General features: G+C 53.2%; 1 protein-coding gene across 3 annotated transcripts in view; it reads right to left on the bottom strand.

Moving 5' to 3' along the window:
• The window catches only part of MYT1L (myelin transcription factor 1 like), a 135,186-nt gene that overhangs the window by 70,271 nt on the left and 38,278 nt on the right, over window positions 1-26,637 (bottom strand). For 2 of the 3 annotated variants that reach the window (XM_019942540.2, XM_019942541.2), the window contains exons 5-11: window positions 22,479-23,450; window positions 17,804-17,938; window positions 13,569-13,659; window positions 11,816-11,923; window positions 8,136-8,347; window positions 7,844-7,846; window positions 848-1,095 (exon numbers count right to left, since the gene is read on the bottom strand). In XM_019942540.2, coding sequence (XP_019798099.2) covers window positions 848-1,095; window positions 7,844-7,846; window positions 8,136-8,347; window positions 11,816-11,923; window positions 13,569-13,659; window positions 17,804-17,938; window positions 22,479-23,450 — 1,769 coding nt within the window. Of the gene's footprint in view, window positions 1-847; window positions 1,096-7,843; window positions 7,847-8,135; window positions 8,348-11,815; window positions 11,924-13,568; window positions 13,660-17,803; window positions 17,939-22,472; window positions 23,451-26,637 lie in introns of all 3 variants that reach the window. The other variant, XM_019942539.2, reaches the window with a different exon arrangement.

The following is a 26,637-nucleotide window of genomic DNA, read 5'->3' as shown; positions in this document are numbered from 1 at the left end:
AAATTACTGACCTCTCTCCATTCATACAAATTACACTTATTTCTAACAACTACGGTCAGCGTTGTGCGCTCAGGCGCACGCCCAGCGCACTTGGCGATGGAGGGACCCCTTTGTTCTGGAGAGGAGGTGCGGGCCGGCGTGCCGGCTCACCGGCCGGGAGCACGAGGCGCCCGCGCCGCCTGCGTCCCCGGCCCCCTAGTGGTCTCGCCAGACAGCCCTGCGCGCTGCGGCGGCCGCACGGCTTCCTCCCAATGCCGGGAGCCCATCGACGAGGAGCCGCCCTAAGTATCGCTCACCGATTTGGCATCTATGCTGTTTTGAACTAATGGAAGCCGGCTGTAATTGCCTGGCTGGGAACCCGTGGGGAAACGGGATTTCTGCACTGTCTTTGTTCCCCAGGGCTGGGCGGGAGGGAGCAGTCCTGCGTTTCTCCTGACCGCGGCGCTGCCCACCCTCCTCTGCTTAAGGTCCAGGGCGCACGTCTCCTGGAGCTTCCTATTCTCTGTGCGGCTCTCGGAACCGTCAGGAGTGCGCGTGGTGTCCTTCTGTTTCCAGAAGTGACTCTGGGTCCTAAAGAGGAGGGTCCCAAATGGACACGTTCATCTAAAAGACCTGACGATTTCTCCTGGTCTGGAAAGTGCGTCCCCAGGACCCCACGCTGTCAGGCCTCCTCCGAGCAGAGCCCGGCGGGCGCACGGTCTGCGCCGGCCTCTGGGAGGGAGGCGCCTGCGGGACCGCTGGGCCGAGACCGCCGGGGCGGGGAGGTGGAGGTGGGGATGCGCCGCGGCCCCGCCCCCGCCCGCGGCCCCGCCTCCGGCCCCCGCCAGGTGCGCCGCCGGGCCCGTACCCGCGCGGCGCACAGGTCCTGCGGCTTGGTGGACAGGTTCTGCGGCATCTCGCGGCAGCGCGTGGACAGGTTGAGGATGGCCGTGGCCGCCATGTGCGCCGCCTCCATGTCGTGCGTGTAGTCGAAGCTGCTCTTGCTGCACGTGCTGCTGGCGCTGCTGCCGCCGCCGCAGCTCAGGTTGCTGCTGCTGGGCGCGTAGGTGCTGGCGGCACTGCTGCTGGGGCTGGCGTCCTTGCAGTACCGCTTCGCTGGGGAGACAGGGGACAGGGATGACTCGGGGCCCCCGCCCGGGGCCACGGCAACAGAAGAGCCGCCCGCGCCGCCCGCCCGCCCTGGGCGCCCACGCCAGAGCGCAGGTACCAAGGGGGACGCGGCACCCGCCGACCCGCTGATTCCCGAACGAAAAAGTCTGGCTTTTCCCCCTTTTTTCCTTTTTTCACATGGTGTATATTTGGACGGGCAGAGCTGGGGACCAGCGGGAAGAGCGCGTATGGCTCTCAAGCGGGAGGCAGGGGGCCCACTGAGTAACCATCAAGGGCGCGCTCCCGGTCAGGGAGCGGCCACCAAGATGCGGGGAGCGACTGGCCGCAGCAGCCTGATCACCGCCGGAGGGAGGTTCCCCTTATGACCGCTCATCTGCTCGCCGGGGTGACAGGGACCCTGTAGACCCCTCATCCCGCTAGAGACCGGATGAGCCGTCTGGCCACGAGGGGCCACAGTGGCCATTTGGGGCTCACTGTCCTGTGCAGGTGACCCAGCTGAACAGGTAGGGCCTCTGCGGGCCTGCGGGAACCTGCGCTTTGGGGAGTGGCATTCCAGTCAGGGTGCAGGCGAGACCCCGACAGAAACCCCTTCCCTCTGTGATTCTAAAAAGAGCCACTGGGGGGGACGGCCAGTGACGGGGAGAGAACCGCACACACGTGCGGACTCACATAAGCAAGGCAAGTGCTCAGGCGTTCGGGGCTTCGGGGACGGGCAGACGCCCGTGTGCGCCCGCAGCCCCGCCCTTCGTGCGGGAACGACCGTCCTCCACACGCCCCAGCTGCGCTTCCCCGGTCCTTCTGAACAGCCAGCCTCCCCAGCAGTCCAACAGGTCCTCAAGAGCAAGTGTGGTTGCTAGAGCTGTTCACAACCTCCTTTGACGCAAGGATGGGAAGATGATTGCTGGATGATAGATTAGGATGGGCCCTGGTCGTTAAAGGCACAGGATGCCCTTTGCTTAGGGGTCAGCAGCTCACCTGACCCTGCAGAGGGAGGAATTGCTCTGAGGGGAGAGCCTGCAGGGAGCCAGGAGACCCTTCTGCAGCACCGGGACCCCTCCGGCAAGCCACCCTTTCGTGCGGCACAGGCGTCTCAGCACCTCCTTCCTGCCCACTCAGGTATGGTCTGGAAGTGACCACAACCTCACAGACATCACGGGTGGTCATCACAGCACCACCAAGAACTGCCCCAAAGCACCCTATTCCTATACAAGTGAGAGAAGAGCTAAGCTTTCACTATTGGTACCTTTTGACCTTGGACGGAAGACTGAGCTTTCCTGACATCAAGGACGTGGCTTGGCAATGTCTGGGCGCATGGCAGCCTCAGGGAAGCTGTCGCCTTGTCGCTGCCACTCGCGCGGACCCGGAGGTCACTTCCCCACCGTCAAACCCGCCCAACGCGGAGATTAACTCGTCAGGGAGTTACTTCTGTTCTGCTAATCAGAGTCAGCTGAGCCCTGAGGGCCAGTCCTCACACTGTCCGTGTGTCTGTCCTTCCCTCCTCTCTCCTCCGTGAAAGCATCACGTCGAAGCAGCAGCCAGGGCAGTGGGGGGACGGGGGTCTCACGTCTGAGCAGAGACCGGGGGCCGGGGGCGGCGTGCAGGGGGACCTGCCCACTGGGTTCTGTAAACCGACCGGGGCAGCGAGGCCGCTCCACAGCTCACAAGACTCCAAACTGACTGAAGTCTGTGGCCTTACAGCGTTTACGATTCTGTTATAAAAATAGGAAAATAAAAACCGGGAGAAATGATCTAACACTTATGAGGGATTTTGTCCCCTAGTGAGGGCTAGACACTGGGTCGGTAAAAGAAATGTGGTCCACGTAAATGAGGAAAAAGTTTTGTTCTGAAATGAAGGAATTTCAGTTCCTAAAGCAAAGTAAACAGGACACGTGTGTCTACGCAACAAATTGCAGCAAAGTTCTGGAAAGTGCCTCGACTTTACCAGACATTTAAATCAAAAGATTCTACTTCTCCTGGATTACGCTGAGTTGATGGGACTCGTCCAGAATTTTAGCAGGTGATGGAGCCGTGGACAATTTATTGATGGGCCTGTCAGCTCACGCGACCCAGGAGGAAAGTGAGGACAGCATTCATTTCACAAGCATCCTTTCACTAAGGGCCATCAATCATGTACTACTTTGTTCCAAAAGAAAATGAGTCTCTATACTTCAACTCTCTCGGGCAATGAAGGTCTTTGGTTTTAATAATTATCGCCTGTTGGTAAGATATTTACGAAACCGTTAGTGTCAGTAATTTTTACGACCAGTCACAGTTTCTGGGGCTCGTTGCATGGACACCATGGGGCGCCGCAGAGCAGGGGGGCACTGGAAGGCCGTCACGGCTCTTGCCGTCTCCTGCCCAGAACTGAGGAAGCCCCCCACCCTTTAACAAAGTCAAAACGCACATTCTTTTTCTTTCCACACACAGAGCTATTTTCAATCAAAACTTTTCCCAATGAATCCGCAGACAAAATGTGTTACTGTCCCTCTAGGCACCAGCACATCACTGAGCTCATGCGATGGAACTGCCTTCCTTTAGAATGACACCCTTGCATCTACAGCATCAGAGGTCCTCCCGACCTTACACCGTACTGACAGATACCTCTTCAGGTACCCTGCCCTCTCGTGCAGGAAAACGAAAAACGACATGGGATTCATAGTGATGAAATATGACAAATGAGAAAAACAGAACGACCACCTTCCACCTTATTAATCTACTCTGCCTGTAAGAGTCTTACTAAGTGGGGGCGTCTCACTTTCTTCTGAAATAACATTTCCTGTAGGGAATAGATAATTGTGTCCTTCCAATCTGACTTTCCACGAAAAGCAGACAAAACCGAATACGGCCCAGAGGCGCGCCTCCTGAATATCTGCGCTGCCGGAAGGGGCCTGGCCCCGTCAGGTCTGGCTGGACTCAGGGGTCCACGCCGCGTAACTTGTAGCAGCGACTCCTAGTCTTTACATGGGTCCATGGCTGTGCTTTCCCGTAAGTAAACTGAGATACAGATGCAGAGTCCTAAGGGGCATAAAAGCTGCTTCTTCGCGAGGACGTCCTGTTCGGTGGCCTCTGAAAGCGGTTTGCGCACGCGGTTTATCGCGTCTAATCAGAGTCGGATCCTTGGCTGGGCTCGCGCGCGCTCGCTGGCTGCGTGTTCTCTGCGCTCGCCTGTCTGCCCTGCTGGCGCCGGCCGGTGGGGTTCGGCGCTGAGCCTCAGAAGCGTGCGCATGCGCCCCTCATTCTGCACAAGCAGCTCTAAGGAGGTTGGGAGGAGGCCGCTGAGTGCAGGTGGGCGTCTGTCCGAGAGATCTGGCTGCGGGAGAAGCTTCTGGAAGCAGAGGTGAATGTGGGAGAGCATGGGGGCAGGAGAACGGGGTGGGAGGGCAGGTATTCCCAGGAGAAGCTGGCCTGGTGGCAGGAGGTGGGGAGGGCAGGAGGCCCAGCCCAGAGGATGGGTCCTGGGGCCCCGGAGGGCCAGCCCGGGCCACCTGGTGTTGAGGCCTGGACCGGGGGAGGGCCGACAACGGTGGGCACGGTGGGCATATCAGAGACAAGGTTTGGAGGAGCAGAGGGGGCTTCAAAGATGATCAAGGAGTGTTGAGCTCAGGAGAATTTAGAAGCTGGGAATAACCAAGAGGGGGCTCGTGAGAGGGGCCCATTCAGGGCTTGGAAACAAAGCCTGAGGGTGGTGATAAATTGCCCAGAGACACAGCGGAGATGGCTTAGACCAGCTCGGAAAATTCTTCTGTGAAGGGCCTGGCAGTGGTCGAGCCTTGGCGGCCACGGGGTCTCTGCTGGGACCGCACACCCGGCTGTTGTCCTGGGAAACAGCCACCGGCCTTACGGGTGATGTGGCCTTCAGCCAGTAAAACTGCTCTGAACGCTGAGATTCTAATTCTCCTTCTTTTGTTGTTTTCCATCTGTTTTAAAATGGAACGGCCATTCTTAGCTCACCATAAAACACAGGCATGGGGGGAGAGGCGGGGGAGATGCCGGCTTGGGGCTCCCGGGGGCAGGGTCTCCCGGCTTCCCTTGGACGTCACCTCCTGCACACGGTGTCTGTGTCTTCCTCCCCGAGGCAGGCGACCCAAAGCTGTCTCCACAGCGCCTCAGGGTCAACCTGTCCCTCCTCTCATGCATCTGAAGTTCAGCCTCACCAGCCTGCTGGCAGCTCCCACTCACCTGTGGGTTTCCTGCCCTCTAGTAATTTCCACTCAAGCTTCATGACCAAGTTTAAAATGTGCCACTTTGGTAAAGCTCACGCTAATTCCTCCAGGCAGAATGGACGCCTTGCTTCACTGTGCCTGAGTACGTGTTTCACTGTCTTCTCTTTATCCACAATCTCTTCCTTGAAACTTGTTATAGAGAAAGAAAGAATAGAGAGAGATGATGGATAGATGGATGATGGATAGATAGGTGGGCCCATGGATGGATGGATGGAGGGAGGGAGGGATGGAGGGATGGGTAGTGGATGGATGGAGAGAGGGATGGTGGATGGAGGGATGGAGGGATGGAGGGATGGAGGGATGGATGGTGGATGGAGGGATGGAGGGATGGATAGGTGGGCGGGTGGAAGGATGAAGGGATAGATCTATAGACAGGTGGATAGACAGGTAGATGAGCCAGACAGATAGCAACTATTGAGTGTCTGGAAGAATGCAGGTGGATAAATCAATGTTTGCTGAGTGTTTCTGATCACAGTTGGTGGAAGCCGAGGGATGACGTGCAGAGCCTGAGGCAAGGGTCCTGCTTCTCTATCCCACTGTGCACGTCCAGGCCCTGCTCCTTGCTCCCAGGCATTATGCTCCCCTGCCCCACAGGAGGCTCACTTCACTGTTTTTCTTTGGGAGCAATGGCCCAGTTCACTGTGTACCTGAGGCAAACCTTGGGGACAGCCCTCTGGGGGGTGACTGCAGACGCTGGTCACTCTGCGGTGTACACTGCCTGTCGCCCGGGCACAGGGATGGCCCTCCTCAGCTCACACCCCTCAAGAACCCTAAGCCTACCCATCTCATCCTCAGTGGGCACCTCCCTTGTTGTTTTGACTGTGGATCTTGTGGAAGAGGAATGGAGTTGTCTGTTTTCTTCTCAGTAGATTGTTGTAAAGGCCAACTTCGCCTTTTTCTTAGCTTCTCGAAGATCTAGCATTGAAGTTTCTGTTCTGTGTTCTTGTTTATCTGTGGGTCACCTGAAGAGCAGGGCTCTGCCCATTTCCAACAACAGGTGTTTTTCCGGGGGTGAGAATAGATGCCAGTGACACTAACAGGCGTGAGTTCCCCTCTCTAGCCTCGTCTGCTGAACTTTGCTGCAGCCGCACGTGGCCAGCAGGCGGGGAGCGATCGCTACCTCTGCTCTTGAGGAAACTGCCACACAGGAAGATTAATGTATCTAATACCACATGGCTCCTAAATGGAAGAGCTGAGGAAGCCGCTGTGACCAGACATGTGCCTCCTGGTCACGACTTCGCCCAGATCCAGCCACAACAATGGGCTGAAGGAAATCAGGTCTCACAGGACAACAGCAACAAGACGTATGTAGCAATGACCACCTGGCGCAAGTGCCCATCAGATCGCTACAAAATGTCAGTGAACTGGGAATCCTACAAGCAACCCTTAATTACGTGCATTCAGATTCTTTTGGTCCCTCATTTGCAATCAGATGAATGAAGTTGTAACAAAGCCTGAAACTGGCAAATCGTTATTACAAAAAACCCAGATTGTTTTCTGTTATACCCTAAGCCACTCCCTTTTCCCACTGCCATCTTTGTCCCTATATACTTAGAATTGATACATGCAAGGGTAATCAATCTGAGATACATCAAAGAAATATTACATTTCATTCACCATACAAATTAATTGTTATTAAGGCAAAGAATGACTAAAATAATGTAGAATTGTAAAAAGGTTTTGGAACTCCCCAAGCATTCAATTTAAATGTTTTTTTTTTTTTTGAGTGTTGTGATTTTCATTAAATATCTTTTTCAGAGAGCAGCTCTGAGATCTTTCAAACCCTCTCTCCTCACCTCTGCTGGTGAACACCAAGAGACTCCTGAATCACCCAGCTCATGCAACCCACATCCCCACTGGTAAACTCTGCCAACTAAGTCCACACATCCTAGAATTTGAAGTAGAAGCGAGGTTAGATAAGTAAAGTCACAGAAATGCAGCCTTCCCCTCTGTGCTTCAACTACTTACCAAGTTAGCTCTGTGATGAAAGGAGAACTAGTCTGTTTAGAGTTTACACCCCAGTAGTGGGTTCACATATGCATGAGTTAAAATAAACGATCTTGTCCTGTGAAGCACGCAGTGTTTATCTGTTTCATGGGTTCTATTTTCGTAGTGGCAGCTACAAGTGAGGCCAGTGACAAAGTTACAAAGCCAGGACAGGGGGCTCCCCAGGGCCCACACCTGGGTCCGAGCCCGCTGGAAGGGGGCCGGCGGGACCCGCAGGAGTTGTGCGCCCCTGGCTGCGTGTTAGAATCACTGGCTGACTTTTTAAAAATGCTGCACACAGGGAATACCTCCAGGGAGTCTGATTTACTTGGTCTGGGGTGCAGCCCTGGGCATGAGAATTTAAAAAGTCTCCCCAGATGAATGCGACGTGCATCCCAGCTTGAGAACAGGGAGGGAACACAGAGCTTCTCACGAGATCCAAGAGCTCTGGGCAGCTGTCCCCGGCTCTCCTGGTTTTGTCTGTTGGGGCATCTATTAAAGGAAGTCAGTAAAGATGAGGACACCGTCTCAGCAGCAGCATGAAGCAGACGAGCCCACGGCTGTCTGCCTCTACGTCCTGCCAGCAGCCGGTTGCTCTGCTCTGGGGATAACGGGGGAAGGGCATCGCCCTCCCTCCCCCGGGGCCTGCTCTCCCACACCTGGGGCTGAAGGAACCCGCCTAGGCTGCCCGCGTGCTTTCCTTGCTGCCCCTCGAGTGACCCCATGCTCCAGCAGTTTGTAGGAAATGGATATACACAATAACAACATTAGCAACGGCAAGCGTGACTCTCATGTATAAGAGGGTGCACCTCCTACCATCATATCCTTTGGGGGATATATCCCTGGTTTGCACCTTGGGAGCTATGGCCCGCTTGCCATAAGTATGGCTGTCGTAACTGTTGTATTCAAACGAGGTCTTGGAATATTTCTCCAGCTCTTTGGCCAAGTTGGAGCGAGGCGTGGTGGTGGGGACGCTGTTTCTGTAGCCGTAGTGAGGGATCTCGAGCTGCTTTACGAAGCACATGGGCCTGGAAGCAAAAAGAGACAGTGCACAGCTGGCTTTCTCACGGCTGCGCATGAGACGTGGCTGGTCTTAAAATTAGAGCACCTTTGCTTAGCTGTGCTAAGGAACCAGACCTCTCACTAAAACCCCAATTCTACTTTCCTGAGCAGCAGCCCAGCGTGCTGGAATGATATAACCTCGAATCAGCAATCTGCCTAGATGCCAACTTTGGAAATAAAAAGAACAGAAAATGAAATACTTAACCTTTTGCCCTTTTTTCTTTTTCTTTTCAGAGTCTGGGGAGGTACGATGAAGATATGAGATGTGAACGTGGGAAAGAATCTCACATCCGTGCGTTTTCTTTTGCAGGGTTTGCAGAGAGTAAGCGTTACACACGGTGAAGTGAGCTAATAAGAAACTCCCTTAACGAAATACGAGGAAATGAAAGAAATGCTCTTAAGGACGTGGAGATGAAGCTAGATAAAAACATATCCTGCTGGACGATAAAATGGAGCACGTAGTGATGTATTTTGACAAATATTAACATGCACTCTCAAGATTGCCTAGTAGTCATTCATTTTTCTATACTTTGGAATTAAATATTTAAATGAAAGAACTCTCAATTACATATGCATTAATATCCTATCTTGTTTCTTCTGTGTGTCCATCTATCTATCCCATAGGCAGAATTTTTTAACTTTTTTTGAAATAATTTTAGATTTACAGAAAGTAGTGCAGAGATTCCTTTAGAGTTTTTACCTAAAACTTCCCCTTACGTTAACAACTTTATCAAGTTACCAACACGTTTACTTTGATTTCATTAATTTAGCCTCTTTACTTCTCAAATCAACCAAATGATGTAACGATCAGTTAAACGTCTATTACTTGAGGCATTTTGCCAGGCAATGGGCAGGGCGGTGGGGGGGCTCATAAATGAATGAAGCTGTAGGCCTTGCCTTCAAAGGTCACCTGGAATGTGATCTTGTTTTAGGAGCCCGAGCTTCTGAGAATCCTGGCGAGTGGAGGACACTCCCGGCCGTGAGATTCCATTCAGTTTTAAGGGAGAAGGTGGCATTTGTCAAGGTTAAGATCCAGGGTGGTGTAGGAAACACGCCAGGAAAGTCAAACAATGGGGAACGTCTCTGGGGGAACAGCAGGGACGGGCTGGGTGGGACCAGATTGGGACTCTGTCCATTTGTCCAGCAGGCAAGGCCAAGGGACTTGGGCCGGGGAAGGCCCGACCCCTGAGCCTCCAGGAGGTCGGGACCGGCTCCAATGGAGGCTGCGCTGGAGCAGAGGCATCGGGAAGGGACACTTGATGACAAAACGGAGCAGGTGATGGAGGCCGGGAGCTGGGAGGCTGCAGAGCGGGTGCGGCCTTGGGCAGGCCCGTAGCCCTCACCTAAGTCTCAGCGTCCCGTTAGACAATCTGCCTAAAGACTCTTAAAATCTTAAGTAATTGAACTGTTGGTTGAAATTATTTTTTTCTTCCTTCCTTCCTGTCTTACCGCCTTGAATGAGCGTCCCCTGCGTGGAGACATCCCGGGGAATGTGAAGGTGACGGGGATGGACACCAGGTCCTCCAGACCTGGCTTACGGCCGGGACGTCAGTGCCTGAGCTGAGCCCTCGGAGGCTGCAGAGCCCAGCCCCACGCCTCCCCTGCGGTGGGAGGGGTCCTTCTCTCCCTCCGGGCCTGTCCCCATGCTGCTTCCCCACCACGCAGCCGGAGGCTCGGGAAGAAAACTGTTTGCAGCTGCGCAAATTCTGGCCCACGATCTTCTGTTCTGTTGTCACTTGGCAGAAGGTTTCCCACTGCGTGACACGAAGAAAGGGTTCCAGGCTGTGAAGCACAGGCTCGGGATCAGAGCGGAGGCTCCGTCTGAACAAGGTGATGTTTGCCACTTCAGATGTATCTTGTCCGTGTCAAGCGGCCAGCGGAGCTCCTCAGTGGAAAGTAAGCTTGACACTGATCCCAGGACAGGCGTTAGTCACTTCGCGGCCACCCGACATCAGAAGGATGTGGGCACGGGGAGCCTTCCAGCTCTCGGGGGTCTGGCCCCAGTGGGGGAGGGAAATTAACAGAAGTCCTCAACTCTCTCTCCCTTTGCTCAAACTTTCCTTTGGTTAATAACTATTCCTTCTCACATGCACACAGCCCCGGGGGCCTGGCAGGGAGGTTGTCATGCTCCCAGTAACCAAGAGTGGCCTGAGGGGCCCTCGGGGAGAGCCTGTCAGGTATTTGGTGTCAGCGCACCTGTAAGATGAGCGAGTTACAGGCACCCTGGGGGCAGGTGAGGTCGGCAACGCCCACGCATAAAAATAGCTAGAGGAGCGCACCCCCGACTTTATCGGGGGTTTAGGCTCCTAGGGGGCTTTTATTTTTGTCTAGGGAAATATTTCTCATTTTCTATAAAGATTTGAACTTTTCTGTTGCGAGATAAAAAGGAGTTTAATGACAGTGGTGAATTCCTTTCAGAAAGATGGGAAATAATACAGGAAAAAACCAAAGAAGTGTTCGTATCGTTTGCCTAGTGGTTTTTTCCAAGTGATTTATGCCAAAGAAATAACAGGAGCAAAGTTGTGCGTGCGTGTGTGCGTGTGCGTGTGCGTGTTTACTGCTCTCCTTTTAATAGTAAAGTTGGAATCACACTAAGTGCCTCAGGGCCAGAACCCAGTCCCAGCACAGGTGCTGCCTCCCCCAGTGGGTACCAGCAGCTATGAGGATGACAGGTACGATTCTTACACAGACGAGGAAGCGGCTGGTGTGACACTGACTAAACAGGCAGGATGCACAGAGGTCGTCACGGTTTGCACGTGGATGAGGGTTTGAAGGGGACACGCGAAATGAGCGCTGAGGGAAGAGAGCTCCTCTCCCACTTGTGCTCCTGATGTAATCACCCTAACTGTCCAGGGGGCGAGCAGGCAGCGTCTGCGGCGTCCCCGGCTGCGCCACTGGGGACCGAGAGGTTTCCGGGAAGGCCTCTCACCCCTCTGCGCCCTGGTCTCCTCGCTCGTCAAGAGGGGGTAATGACACCATGCCGCCCGCCTGCCGGGAGCATCTGAGGACGAGGTTTCTCTGCGCGCAGGGGACGGGATGCTGTTACCCCGACGTCCTCGAGAACACGAAGCCCACCCCGCGCCTCCAAACTGAGGTGAAACTACTGGGGGCACCTCGTGAACTCTCTAAGCCTCCCTTTCAGCCAGCCTTTACAGAATCGTGAAGCGTCAGGGCCAGAAAGAAAGCCAGACACAGCTCTGTCTGCTTCTCTTGTGCAAACGGCCACACGGGGTCAGGGAGACCCGGGGGTGACGAGCCCTGCCCCCGCACAGCCCCCAGGATGGAGCCGCAGGGGAGGGTCGTGACCCCGGCGAGGTCTTCCAGCTGCACCAGCTCCCCTCCACTCCCACTGAGGACGGCCGCCCCTCATGAAGCAACCGGGTGCCTGGCCCGTGGGGACGGCCGTGGACGGACCCCGAATGTGTGTCTGGTACCTTAGCACTCGGTCCGAGGCCTGGTTGGACTTGGACACGTCACAGCTCTGGTGCTTTTCTTGGGCCTTTGCCAATTTCTCCGCTGCGGCAATAGGGCATCCGGAGAGGCTGCAATGACAGGAGGGATCTGAGTGTGTCCTCCGAGGCACTCCGACAGCAACCCCATCGCCGCCCCCCTCCTCTGCCTTGGGCGGCACCAGGCTCCCAAGCCTGTCAGGGGACATCACGGTGTTTGCCCCTGGCCTCCGGCAGACCATGCCGATGGCCGTGCCGTGTGTGCAGGACACGTGGTCCTTTCCAATGACAGCAACACAAAGGCTGTATCGTTAAAGGGAACATGAGATGTTAGACACCACTGCCGTTCTGGGATGCTTGCGGTTTCTGGAGCTGGGGAATTAGCCGCTTGGGTAGGATGGTTTCTAAAACGCCCGAGAACAGGGCTCTCTGGCGGCTGCTGACCGCAGCACGTGGGATGCAGCGTGACCAGCCGGTCTACATCCTCCCCAGGAAGAGACACAGAAGGGAAGGAAAGCAGAGGAATCTCGAGGCTGCAGGAAAATGCTTTTCTGCCACTAAATATTTACGGGAAGAGACAACAGATGTGCTCCTTGGTGTTTAAGCTGACTCTTCATGAAACCCTGGTGTCTGCTCTTTGTGTATCCGTGTGGGTGTCTGCTCTTTGTGTATCCGTGTGTGTCTCTGCACACAGTGCAGAGACTTAATCCGCATACACACAGCGTCTGGAAGCTGCGATTCTGCGGAGGTGTGATGGACGAGCTGACGCTGTGAACCCCCTGAACAGGGCTCAGGAGGCACCCCGCCAACCCATCCGTCATGCCCCCTTCTCCAGAGGACGCCCAGGAGCACCTCTGAAGGGCGCAGGTTGGCGACCTCATTCATTATAAACTTAACACAAGCAACCAAATTTACCGGAGAAGCAAAAGTTACGGTGAAACTTATAAGAGTTTCCTCCGTTTAGATATACTTTTATGCCACTTTGTGAAGCTGAAGCTATAGGCAGTTAAAGAAAAATCTGACAGAATCACTTTCAGGCCACTGGAAAAAAAAGGGAACTGATAGGAACTGAGTATTAGAAGGAACTTAGCGAAACTCAGAATAAGATAGGAAAAGGGAACTGGAATTTGTCCAGAGCAAAAGTGTGACTGCAGCCGTAGCCCAGGAGGGACGGGTCTGCCTCCTTAGCCCCCTCTCCTGCGGTGTGCTCTCCCACCAGCACCTTTGCACCCCTGCCCGCACTTTGGTGATGCCCACGCTGATGACCAGTGTTTCAGCGGGGATCACGGGGGCGGCCGGCTGGGGTCACACACGGCCCAGCCTCATGGGCTCTAGTCGCCGACCTGTCTGAGGCAGACAGGAAGGGCCCCTCGATCCCTGGAAGGTAACGGAGCTCTTACTGCCTTCCTTGGAGTCGCTGCAGACGGTTATGGTTCCGCCTGGGATCTGACCTCAAGGAGGACACCTGCCGGGGGACTGTCACCCCATCACAGCAAGGTGGGGGGAGACAGCTGAGAAATTCCAGTCTGCAAACGAGGGATCTAAGCGTCGGGCTTCGCCGCGCGCCCCGGGCCGGCTCAGCTCGGCTCTCCCCGCCCCCTGGCTCCCTGAGAGAAGTGCCCAGGTCTCCTGTCCCCTGGGGCAGGTCGTGCAGGGGCCGCGCCCCTCCGGAGGGCGCGGGAACATGGCCGCCGGGGATCTGCCCCCCTGCAGCCCAGGACGCAGGAGCTCTGCTTACCTTCTGTGCGAGTTCCTGTTGCTATTTACATGCCCTCGCCCTGTGCAGCCCGGAGTAGGACACTTGAGAACATTTTCATGCATGGCAAGAACTTGACAAGGAGAGGCAGAGAAAACAGCCCAGCGTTAAAACACAGAAATGGTCCCAACACAAGAATATGCAATCATTTTAACAAAGGCTGGGTTAGTTCACAACAGACAGTCCTACACACGTCTGTGATGGGCATGGGCAGGGAAACACATGTAGGAAGAAAAAGAAGGTTGTCTCCACCTGACTCTGACTGGCATGCAAAGCAGGGTGTGCTGGGCGGGAGCTGTGGACCCGGGAAGCGGGAGCACGAACTGCTCCCAGTGGGCTAGGAAAGCAAGGGCCTCCCCGCGGAACTCCCAGCCGTGAGCGCGGAACAGTGATTAGCCGTGTAACAGCACGTCGACCGGTGGTTTTAAAGACAGGCCTCTGCTTCGGAAGCACGCGGTGTTAGGAAGGTGTGGTGGTCATGGGCAAACAGACAGCCCGAACCTGATTTTTAGATGAAGATAATTAGATGATGACTCTCCGTCTAGGAACTGGGTACCTTCTGATTTATTCTATGAGGGAGGGAGGGAGGAAGTGCTCTGCGGGCCCCCACGTAAGACCCGGTGGGAGACGGAAGGCGTGGTCCGTAGGGCAGGGAAGCTACTGCCCACTGCCCGGAGACCGCATTCAAATTTCCCCGCCATGGTCATGGGCCTGGACTGTCTCCTGTCTTTCCCTTTCTGGTCCTCAGCGACCACTCGCTGCTCTGGACTGTGGGGACAGCTGGGGGGTGAGCAGTGCTGCTGGGTCAAGAGAGCCGACCCCCAGCACGGGCCCCAGCCCAGCGGTCTCCGAGCTCCACAGCACAAGCTGTAGCGAGGCTGCTGGACCTTCCCTGCGGCGAGGGTCACCTGGCAGCAGGTGACCACGATCTGCCCGAGCTCGTTATGTAATCGTTATTTCCTACAGTTTCTCTCATCTCCAGAACAACCTCCCTCTTTCCCCTGAAACCTCCCTCCTATTTCCTCCCCATGTGGCCCTTACACCTGCTCTCCTCAGCCCTGGCCAGGTTCATTTTGGTTTCATCTTTTCAGCGGTCACAGCTGCATCGTCCGTGCAGGTGATCGATGCCCCATCTGTGGAGAGCTGATCCGGGGCTCGCTCTGTGCTGGGATCCGGCTGGAGCGGGCTTGGGGTCTCCTCTCTGGGGGACCCTCCCTCCCCTCCTCAGTCTGCGCTCTGACCTGCCCACCCTCTTCCTTCAGGGAATGACCCTTCCTTCCCCATCCTTTCCTGACACGTTATCATCTTATCACACCACACAGCCCTCCCCTCAAATTAACATACATCGTTCCTTTCCTTTTATGCTAAACTCGTCAACTATTAAGATTCCCCCGGGGATGGCACGCGGCTTCCGTGCTCGCCTGCGGCGTGGACCGCCCTGTCCTGCCGACTCCCACTCGGTCCTCACCCTGGCCGGCCCTGGGACGGGATCTGTGCTGCTCTGTGCCTACACGCTTCCAGCTTCCTCTGCGGCTCACGCCTCTCTCTCAGGTGTCAGCTGTCAGCTTTTCCCAGCAAACCCGCCGCCCTCTGCACCTCCCCCAGTCTGGGCTGCTGCTCAGCCTCCGTCGAGGTCTCCCCTCCAGGCAGTTTCATCCCGTTTCTACTAACACTGCGGAGGACAGACACGGCCACCTGTATGCCTGGCCTCCTCCAGGTGTCCAGGCCGGCCCTCCAGCACCCTGCGGGAATCACACACAACTTCCAGCTTCAGTCGGAAAAATCCAAGCGTTCGTTTCCCTATTGGACGTGGCCCTGGCTTGATGCCCGGTTTATCGCCCTTGCCATGGACCAGGGAGACACCTAGACGTCTTCTCAATCTCCCTCCCTTTCTCCTTCTCATGGCCTGTCCTGCCAGCCTGTCTCTGTCCCTCTGCCACTGCCTCCTTTCTGCCCTGGTCTCCCGCGTGGACCGTTACGACGGCTTTTAGAAAATGCCGTGGGTTTTCTCTCTCACGCAGGACCGGCACAAGCGTCGCCCCAGTGAAGTCTGCGGGAGACCACGGTCCCTGATGCCCACAGCAGGGGCTGGAGCTCAGTTACGCTGTGGCCATACTGTCTCACGCCCCCTCCTCGGCTGGGTCGGGAGTTCCGGGGGGAGGCCAGAGCTGTGTCTCATCTGTGGTGTGTCCTCTGTGTGTCTAACACAGTATGTTTCAAACTGGGTGCAGGCTACTTTGTGGAATTCAAGTGAACGGAAATGTGAGTAGGGGACAGTAGCCCAGAAAAAGCTAAAAAATAAAAAGTAGAAAAAGAGAGACGTATCTTCTATGGAGTCCTTTAATTCTTTTACATGTTTATGGTCCTATAAAAAATTGCGTATGAGTAAATCTTTAGAAGCGATTTTCTGTGGGTGCTCTGGGAGGTGTCTGTAACTCTGGTGTCAGAGCTGAGTCCCCACGTCACGTGAGCAAAGGTGAGGCGAGGTGTGATCTGACCGGGTCTGCGTGAGCAGGTTCGGGTGCAGCTGGTCAGGACACAGGCCTCGTCTGACTGCATTTAGACGCTTCTTGTGAAAATATGGAGTCAGGAGGATTGCTCAGATGAGAAGGCGCTGATGTTCTACTTTGATGTCTCAGAGAGACAGCGCACAAAGAAGCCCTCTCTTCTTCAAACATTACTGCTCGGCCCTGACGCCCTCTTTGTAGATGAGGACAAGAAGTACAGAGCGCGTCACCCGCCCCGCGACACACAGCTTGTTAAGACTGAACTCGAAACGTCAAACCCAGGTCTCCGTGGAGACAGAGGAGCTCAGGGTTGGGACAGAGGTGGGTTTAGGTCTGAGCTCAGTTCTCTGCTCGGACCAGCTCAGAAAGCTCTGAGCATCTTCAGGGCGCTGGGTGCTGTGCTGCTTCCCGGGAGAGGCGGTGACCCTCTGGCCTTCATGTCCCTCATCTGACAACAGGGCCAATACCCCCTGCAGGGTTTATTGGGATTAGATGGGTGCCAGCCAGCGGGGTGCCCGGCCGCAGGGGGTGCTGGGGCAGAAGCTGCTGTGGGTGAAGCGAGCTACCCCTGCTCATGTAACACACGGGCGCGGCCCCTCTCCAATCCGCTGTGGCCGCAACGCTGCGCCTTTGCCCACAAGGTGGTTCTGAGAAACATGGCTTTACTGTGGCCAGGGGCCACTTGCAAACCTGGAGCCACAGTAGCTTCTACAAATACGTCACCTGAAAGCACTCTGCTAAAGCTGTTTTCTAAGCTACGAGCTTTTCTCTGTACTTCCAAGGCTGACCGTTGTGATGGGGAAGCAACGTCACCACTCAGCTGGTCATTGTCACAAACAAGCCGAGCTATGACATATCCCCCCCATAGAAACCGTGTCTCACGGAATGAGGAAAATCCCTACCGCCTTAGACTTGAAGTCAGGATCCGACACAGAGCCATTTCTGAAAATGTGCCTTTCTTCTGAGCCATCCATCCTAACTCTACCTAAATAGTTGGCATACCTTATATGCCGAGAGAAAGATAAACAAGAAAAAGGGCTCATCATTTCAGTTCTGAAAGAAATTTAGTTGTCTCCATAGGTCAAGTGCATATTCTCAGAACTTAACTAATTAAAACGGGTGTGTAAGGTCCGAACCCACCCAAGTTAAACCCTCTTACTTAAGATCTTATTGTGTAGAAATGTCGGGACAACATGAAATAGATTTTACGAGTAAAATGCAGTAACACGTAAGTACTGGTTCGCGGAAGTGGAGAAATTCAGATAACTGTGGGCAAGAGACGTCTCGAGGCCATTTGCCTCAGGGATTCAAAGCCGTGTAGTGCTGCATGGATGGCTCAGAGGCTATCTAAATTCAGTTCTACAATTTGTGAGGAGAAAAGGAGAGAAGTGACTGGCTTGGGGGGTCACAGAGCAAGTTAGAAATGAAGTAAGGACCAGAGCCCCGGCCGGCTGCTCGGGGCCCGAGCTGCAGAAAGCAACACTGGATGGTGAGCCTGGGTCCTGGGGCAGGTCTACGGGGACCACGCCGAGGAAATGCTGGAGGCTGCGGGGTGGGTAGAGCCCTGGTCCTGGCTGAGCTGCCCTCCCGGACAAGGAGGGGACACCTAAGTCAGGTTGCACTGACCAGAGATGGAAATGACAGAGGCGAGGATGCAGAAACGAGTCACAGGTGTGTGCGCTCCAGGGCGCTGGTGAAACACGGACTTACTTTCTGGAGGGACCCTATCTTTGTGCGGGCATCCAGACAGACTGCGGTGATGTGGATAAAGCCCGGTTACGTGGCCCGTTCCATCGCACCCGGGGGTGGGGCACTTGCTCTCTTTCTTTTCTGCTCTCGAGGGATCTAAAAGCGACAACAGGTGTCAATAGAATGAATTTTTTACCAGCTGAAGACAAATGTGAAAATTTAACAACCGAAGAGACCTCGATCAATAAAGAAACAAAGCAGGTGTCGGGGACAGACTGTGACATCCGTGGGTAGTTCTTTGGTTTGGGGTGAATTTTTAACCTTAAACGATGTAATCATGAATCATAACATATTTTACTTTCGACACTAAAGAGAAAAAGGCTCTCCCTACCTGAACTCTTGATTAATTGTTTCCCGTGTGTTACATGATAAGCCGTTGCTCAAAGAAATCAACATAAATAATGATGAGACAGTGACCTTCTCAGAGAACAAAATGTTTCCGTGATCCTTCAGCAACTGCTTCGTGACATCCAACCAGGAAACGTAATGCCATTTAAGCTCTTGAGCAGAGCTTCTTTCTTCCTGAGCGCTCTGATTGCATGTGCCACTAGTCGCACAGTTTTACCTGTGCTGACACTTCTCCTGCAACACTGTCCTTAGCACGCCAATTCAGCGCTTTTCTCAAGACCAGCTGAACTCTCAGAAGGCACTGCAAGCAAATGACCGAAATGGTGGAAGTCCCACCTGACAGAGGTGATGGGCAATCAAAAATGTTTCAGAAGCTGCTGGAGCAATAATTTGTTTTGATCTCCTCGTCTGTACTTGGAACCAGAGGCAGGCTCTGACAGCTGTGCATGCATGCACAAAACTAAGAGGCGATGCTTCTAGGCAGCCCGTGGGCTCTGCAGTGCCAGTCGGGGAGGAGCAGAGCAGACGTCTGGTCAAAACTCGAATGGCACATGCCAGAAATGCAATGGCCTTGCTAACAAAATTATTTCTACATCCAGAACTGACCACAGTTCATAAATGTGCAGAAAATAACTCCCCAAACCCAGACCAAATAGTCCCAGGAGTGTGTGCAACACTAGTTTTGAGCCCGTTTTCAAAACCAGGTGCACAGATGATCGATAGATGGCAGTTCCTAGGAGTTTGGCCCAGGGATGCTATGGTTAAAATTTCTTTAAGGCTTTAATATTTTTATAGTGATATCTCATTAATCAGGCCAATCATGATCACTGGAAAATAGATGTTTTACTTTTGGCGAAGAATTCATTTTATATCAAGAAAAAAGATTGGTTTAAAAATTTTGGAACTTTTATGGGCTTTTTTCTCAAGTCATTCATGTGAACTTGAAACAGACAAAGGACTCACAGGCATATATAAAGACTTTTATGTTTATATAAAAACCCCTCCTTTTATTTTTAGCTAACATTCTATTCTCTGAAATGTGTCTTTAAGGTCCTGGAACCTCTTAAACCGGTGATGGCGTTGAGGGTAGTGTCCTAGATATAACAATGGGCTGCTTCCCACCATTATTTATAGATAATCATCTCTGAAGACAAATCTAAACCTATGCTGTGGTGACTTCATTTCTAAATATCTTATTGGAGCTTCTCTTACACGTGCAACCGAAAAGCTCAGCATCTTATTGCCTTTTGAGTAATTTCATAATAATAGCGGTACAACTGAATGAAGGCAAATGTAAAGTAGTAAGTGCGCAGTAACAGTTCCAAGGAAAATATTAGTTAAGGTCATAAACTAGAGATATAATTTAAAACCACAGACTAGATATAAAGGACTTTTAAAGGATAAACGTAAGCTCTACTAGTGACCATTAAGCGACTCTTTTTCACGAGTATGTTTACAGTTTCCTAACAAATTATATTATTTCACGATTTCGAAAGTGTTCTGAAGTTAAGCGCAGATTTGTGCAAACGCCGTGTGGCTCCGTCTACTGCAGTTTTGGAAACACCAAGTGTGTACTCTCCTCTCCATGCCTGCGTCCTGGTGGAGGCGTGTCTCCTCTGCCTTCACCAACACCCCCAACCCCCTTGCTTTCTCCCTTCTTGCAATCCCAGTTCATCTTGAAAGCAAATCTTGGAACAAACGTTAAACAACCAAGCAAGCAAACAGGCCAATGATTCAACCAAAAACCCTGCAACGATGTCTAGAGAAAACTGTGTGCTGTGTTTAGGCTGCGCCCTTCCTCCCTTTCCGTCAGCTGCTTGAGGAGAAGAAAGACAGAGGACGTTGTGTGATGAACTTGTTTTTTTTAAATATCTTTGGGTCGCTCCACGCAGCATGTGGGATCTTTGTTCCCTGACCAGGGATTGAACCTGCACCCTCTGCACTGGAAGCTCAGATTCTTAACCACTGGACCGCCAGGGAAGTCCCTGTGATGAACTTCTTTTGTTTCAGCTCAAGCTTTTGGAAAGGTTACTCATTTATAATTTAAATCAGTTTGAGAAGATTGTGTATGAATGAGAATTGGTGTGAGTGTTCTCTCCACGTTTAATAAAATACCAGAGAAGCTGACAATAGATTGGTGATGTGCTATGTGCCTGTGTTGGTAAGAGAGCACATAGCTTTTTTTTTTTTTTTTTTAATAAGGAGGGCATTCAGCTCTTTGCCCCATTTTGCTGTCCTTGCTTGGCTTTATTTATTTGGTTTTGAATATAACTACGGACGTCTTCAAAAGAAATTTGGAAGTGATGTGGACCACACTGATAAGACATGGTGACTCACTTTGATCAGAGGAGGAAGATCTGGAAAAACTGGGGAGAGGCAGAAATCAGTGCTTTCCGACTCATCTGGAAAGTCCAAATCCCCAACCCTTCCCCCATTTCGGGGGAAAGAAGCACATCCTGGTTTGGGGCTTTTACTGTTTGTTGCTATGCTGTCCCCATTTATTCAGGGGAAGCAAGTGATTTGAATTCCACTTCTTGCCAAAAACAGAATAAAAGAAAATAACAAGAATAACAAAACAAAATGGGTCAAAATCTACAGCAAGCTGGTGGGTTGAAAGGAACCACAGAGACCAAAGAAGGCACGGCAGCGTCGGGTCCACGTGAGCCCGCATGTTTCCTCAGTAAGTAAAGCGCTGCTTTCTCATGCCCAGACTCAGTCCTGAAATGCACCCTTCAGAATCCCAAACAGAACGCTACCACATTTGTCCACCTGAGCCAGCCCATGAGAAAGGACACTATTTCTTCCTAAAAGTGTCTAGTTCCTATGTGAGTCTCCAATATCCAGCTAAAGATTTCTAAGAGATTGCACTCTAGTTATAGACACACAAGCTGCGTCTCCTGGTCTCGGCAACACCCAAAGCAAGCTTGATGCCTCACTCCGTGGCCTTTAACACATGAGCCTTCCTCAGTCTGGCCTGCACCTGCTTTACTGAAACGATGGCCAGCACCCACGCACCGGCCACATCCAGAACCCGACGGGCCTCTGGCTAAGGTTCATCTCCACCTGGGGTTTGGTTAGAGCGAAGCCCAAGGTGCCCCTGGAGGCATGTGCACACATGGAGAGGAGAATACACACCTGTGTAACCGCAGAAGAAGGAGGTTCTGATCCTTTGATGTTTCCGTAGCAACGGATTCTCAAACCAGATTCTTGAACCTCATTCTAAGGAAACTCAATATTAATCAGAAATGGAACAATATACAAAACAGAAAAACATTTTGGTACTAATATGGAAGAATTTAGGGAATCACCAATTTCACCCTTGAAGGTGCTTCTCACTTAGTTCTGAGAGTCTCGTAATTGAAATATTCACAAGGTCCTACATGAGGTCAAATTATCATCCACCTCGTATTGAAAGAGGATGCAGCTGTTACTGGAAGCATGAAGTCAATCATTCAGGGTGGAAACATACGTATTAGGTGTAGGGGCTCCGTATGCATGTGGTTGAATTTACAGATCTATGCAAACACGTGCCCACAAAGTTCACAGGTGGAAACCTGGTTGGAACTATCACAGTGCCTGGTTTCGAGTGTCTCCCAATAAAGCAAGCACCATAACTGTTTCCATGATGGAATGGCACAGTGAGGGGGTGAATACACTAAAGGGGTGGTGACTGATCTGCGCCTGGGACACACCAGGCCGTGCGTAGCAAACGGTTCCCATCCTCACTACCTTAAGGTAATGAACATGCCGTCACTGCCCTTGTCTTACGCTATCAGTCATCCTGTTACTGTTCAATTTCTGTCAGGGGTGTTTTCTGTGGGGGAGGTTTCATCGATAACTGACATTTGATGATCATTTTATAAATCACGATGCCACCTATTCAATGCAATTTACCCAATACGTGCTTCATCCCTGATGGACTTTTTGTCACATAAACCCCCGCCACTCCACACGGATTGCAGGTCATCTGTAAGAACACAGGCTCACCCTAATGTTTTCCCTCACGTGATGGGCTTGTGCTCTGACCCTATCTTTCCAAGGCATGCGTTTTCCACTGAAACGTCATGTTATCCAGCTGCTTTGTGTATTTCTCAGACAGATATTTCATTTGCTCTTCAGAGACGTAATCACAAAATATAACTCTGGAATCAACTCCAAGAAACATGCGTGCATGATGTAATGGAGTGGGATGCGCCCCCTGCATTGTAGCCCCTAATACCCCTGACAGCTTTACCCTAGCGCACGCTTTCATGAGGCAACTTACGTTAGGTAGAAATATTACCTTTACCATAGTATGGCTTTTTGACATGGCTGTCACCGGACTTAGACTTCCTCTCCTCCCCGGGGAGCGGTCGCGGTGACTGGTCCTCGTAGGACCTCAGACTGTCCCTCCTTCCCGCCTCCACCGCCATCTTCTCCCTCATGGCCTTGGCCCGCTCGGTTTCCAGGGCAATGGCTTTCTCCAGGAGGGTCAGGTTGCCCTTGGTCATGTCGAACACCTCCTCCGACCTGTCCGAGTTCACAGAGGTGGCGTCGTCCTCCCTCTCGCGGTACCCATCCTCCTTGACGCAGCTGGAGAAAGTTCTGGGTCTGGGGCTCAGCTGCTCCTCCAGCCTCATCAGATTCATCATGTCCGAGTAGCTGCGGTCGGGCGTCCTTCCTGGGAAGTCGTCGTCCTGGCGGCCGTGTGGGCGGGGGCCGGCACCGGGCTGCGGAGGCCGCTCCTGGGGGCTGCCCTCGCTCAGCTTGCGCGCCAGGTCGAAGCACTGGTTGCGCAGGCACTCCAGGCTGCTCAGACACACCTCCTCGTCGCTCTCCTCCACCAGCTTCTCCGCCAGCCCGTTGTTGGCGGCCTTGCCCAGCGTCGTGTAGTTCAGGCTCCTGCTCTCGGGCGGCGCCAGCGCATCTGCGTAGCCGCGCTCGCCCGCGTGGTCCCCCAGCACCGCGCCGTGGCCCTGGGCCAGCAGCTTCAGCGAGTCCACCGTCTCCCTGACCACGTCGCTGTCCAGGTCCAGGCTGAGCTCGCCCTTCCGGCCGGGGGTCTCGTTCTTGTCGCTGTCGTCCTCCAGGCTGTGGGACGTGTTGCTGTTCATCTCTGACTCGGTCCGCGCCCGGTACGCCGCGTCCTCGGCGATCTTGCCCAGGTTCAGCAGGGACTTGGCCACCAGCTCATCGTAGTTGTCGTACTCGTCGTTATTGTTGTCATCCTTCTCCGCGTCCTGCATTATGCGAGCGCTGTGACAGTTCAGCTGATGGCCTTCTGCAAAGAAAATGAAAAAAAAAAAAAAAAGGACAAAGAAGAAAAGAAGAGGAAAAAGTGGCTAGAACTTGTAGCTGCAACAGTGCGGACGGCGAGCTCAGGGCACGTGTTACGCCCGGCCCGTCACGTCACAGGACCCGGAGGCCCACCTGCAGGTCCAAGGACAGTGGCAGCAGAAAGAAAACGCGGTGCGCTCACAGCACGGTAGGCCATTAAAACACCTGCTGCAAATGACGAATTTCCTGAATTAATATTCAAAGCAACCACTCTATAGGATAAGTATAATTTTAAAATATTACTTTTCCATTACTTCTAAATGTTCAGCATCACTTCTTTTATTGGCCTTCTTTATTGACAGCCCAACCAGACGCATAATAATTATGCTCATCGTATGACTAGGCTTTCTAAGAGTTCGTGAACTCGTCGCCGACTTGGAAGCAGATGTGCACACCGATCGCTTTTAAACTGTTTTCACGGTGATGCTCTGGTTCTGGAGGGTCCTGCAGGGATGCGCCGACACTGACTCTGGGCGGTCAGTATCAGGAACACACGTTGGGGCTGGGAGTGGTTTTGAATTTTCTACCTTAGTGACAACTTATCGAGATACATTGTGAAGCAAGAGGAATGCCCCAGCCAAAGCTTAGAAGGGAACTCTGATGCGCTGAGGTATCTCAGCAGGTTGGAGAGGGTGGGTGGGGAAAGTACGCAGTGACCAGATGCCCACGAAAAGCAGGACTCTGATGACTCGGTGCCACTGTGACACACTACCCAGCACCCACCCCACAGCCTCGGGAAAACTGTGGTGAGCTGGCGGAAACAACCTGTGAACAAGTGTCATATCCAATCTCAAAAAAGATTTAGGAAAACTCAGTAAAAAAAAGGCCAAGTTAAAAATGACAGGAAACCCCCATGTTTCATCTGAAATGTATTCCGTTCAACACTAAAGGCATAGCTGGGACGATCTCTCTCCCTTACGTTATGTGACCGCTACCACGTATATTGCAAAATATAGACAATACTAAATGGAGTCTCAGATGGACCCCTCCCCTACTTTAGTTTGCATTTGGTTAACTGCCTGCAATTTTCAAATATACTCTTTGTTTCTATGATTAAATCAACCAAAGTAAGAAGAACTTTTAAAGCTTATTAATGAGGAAATGAGGCGTATTGATTCGTAGAAGGTGCCAGCTGGCTCAGAGCTGACTCAGAGCTGACTCAGAGCTGACTCAGAGCTGGCTCAGGGCTGGCTCAGGGCTGGCTCAGGGCTGACTCAGGGCTGGCTCAGGGCTGGCTCAGGGCTGGCTCAGAGCTGACTCAGGGCTGGCTCAGGGCTGGCTCAGGGCTGGCTCAGGGCTGACTCAGGGCTGGCTCAGGGCTGGCTCAGGGCTGACTCAGGGCTGGCTCAGGGCTGGCTCAGGGCTGGCTCAGGGCTGACTCAGGGCTGGCTCAGGGCTGGCTCAGGGCTGACTCAGGGCTGGCTCAGGGCTGACTCAGGGCTGGCTCAGGTCTGACTCAGGTCTGGCTCAGGGCTGACTCAGGGCTGACTCAGGGTTGGCTCAGGGCTGACTCAGGGCTGACTCAGAGCTGACTCAGGGCTGGCTCAGGGCTGGCTCAGGTCTGACTCAGGGCTGACTCAGGGCTGACTCAGGGCTGGCTCAGGGCTGACTCAGAGCTGGCTCAGGGCTGGCTCAGGGCTGACTCAGGGCTGACTCAGGGCTGGCTCAGGGACCCCGAGTGTTTTCTTCATGGATTTTGTGCTGTCTCCTCGAACAGGCTTTTGTTGGTGAACCGGGTTTGGACATCGGCACATCAATAACAGAGAACAGCGTCCTTGCAACCCACACACAGAACCAGCACAGTTTTGAAATCTAACACATCTCTCCAAACCTCAGCAAGTCAAATGTGCCGTGTATAAGTCAGAGAGCACCACTAATTGCACCAAACAAATATTGTATCTCTTCTGGATAATTCCTAGGAATCAATCTCCTTAGAATAAGGATACGCGTTTTCTCAAAGACCGTCAAGAGGGAGGAAAACAAAACCAGCGAACGCATCAGAAATCCCAGGGAAGTGTTCACCCAACATGCACACCCGACACAGCTCAGGGCTAAGCTCTCAAGACTCAAAGGCACCCCTGCCTTCAGGGGCCCTTGAAAGTGTGACTTGTATTCTCCTCTCAATTTATGCACTTTTGTCTTTACATTCGTGGGCTGATCAGAGAAGCGGCCTCTAGATAACCAGGCTGCGTCACCTCTGCACGAAACTGGCGTTTTGGGGGAACCAGCGCCACTGCACCCACCAAGAACCCACCACCAGATGAACCTACATGTTGTGGTTGAAAACAAGGCACCACGTGCAACCGCTGGAAGCATTTTGCAAGTTGATTCTAGGCAGAAGCCGAGTCAGGTAAGAGGTGGCATTGTCCTGGTTTCCTCCTCGCTCTCTCCCATCACGTGAAGAGCTTGGAGTAGGAGCGGGTCAGGGCAGAGAGGCTATGCCCTGCACCCCGACATCTAAACCACCGTGAAGGCTGCACGGGAGGCTGATGCTGACGGGGCCCACAGTTTCTGAAGCTCCCCACCTTCTACCACACTGTCATGTGCATGATTTTCATTAATTCTCCAAATTCAGAATCTCAGGATGAGCTTCCACTCATTTGCCCCAAAGAGGAAGTGGTTTCCCCTCAGCGTCACACAGAACAGGGACGTGGCTCAGCTTTCCAATCATACACTGTTCATGTCTCCACTCCTTGCCAGGTGACCTTATCGCTTTACAAGGAGATTAAAGGAAGGTGGACACGCTTCTTCACACGGCCTCCCGGCCACACAGGCGAGGGAGCCTGTGAACAAGCTGGGGGGTCCTTTCCCTTCTGAAGACCTGGACCCTGCAGGCCGCCCCTTGCTGCGTAGCCACATCAGGGTGACAGTCACGGGGGAACTTACACCTCCTGGTCCAGGCCGGGCCTTTGCTGTTACTGGCTGGGTGACGCTGGCGGCCCGAGCCAGGCCTGAGCCCTCACTGGAACCACGAGAATTCTGTGCCGCATAAAGACCCGCACAGTGAACGAGCCCTGCACGCCTGGTGGCAGGTCTCCGGGGAGGCCGGGCCCACACAGCAGACGTGGAGGACTTTGCGTACTTGTAGGAGAGATCTGGGGACAAGGGACACTGGGTTAGCGTCGGCGGAG

Source organism: Tursiops truncatus, chromosome 14 (assembly GCF_011762595.2).
Source record: "Tursiops truncatus isolate mTurTru1 chromosome 14, mTurTru1.mat.Y, whole genome shotgun sequence".
NCBI lineage: Eukaryota > Metazoa > Chordata > Mammalia > Artiodactyla > Delphinidae > Tursiops > Tursiops truncatus.
This window is presented reverse-complemented; position numbering and strand designations above follow the sequence as displayed.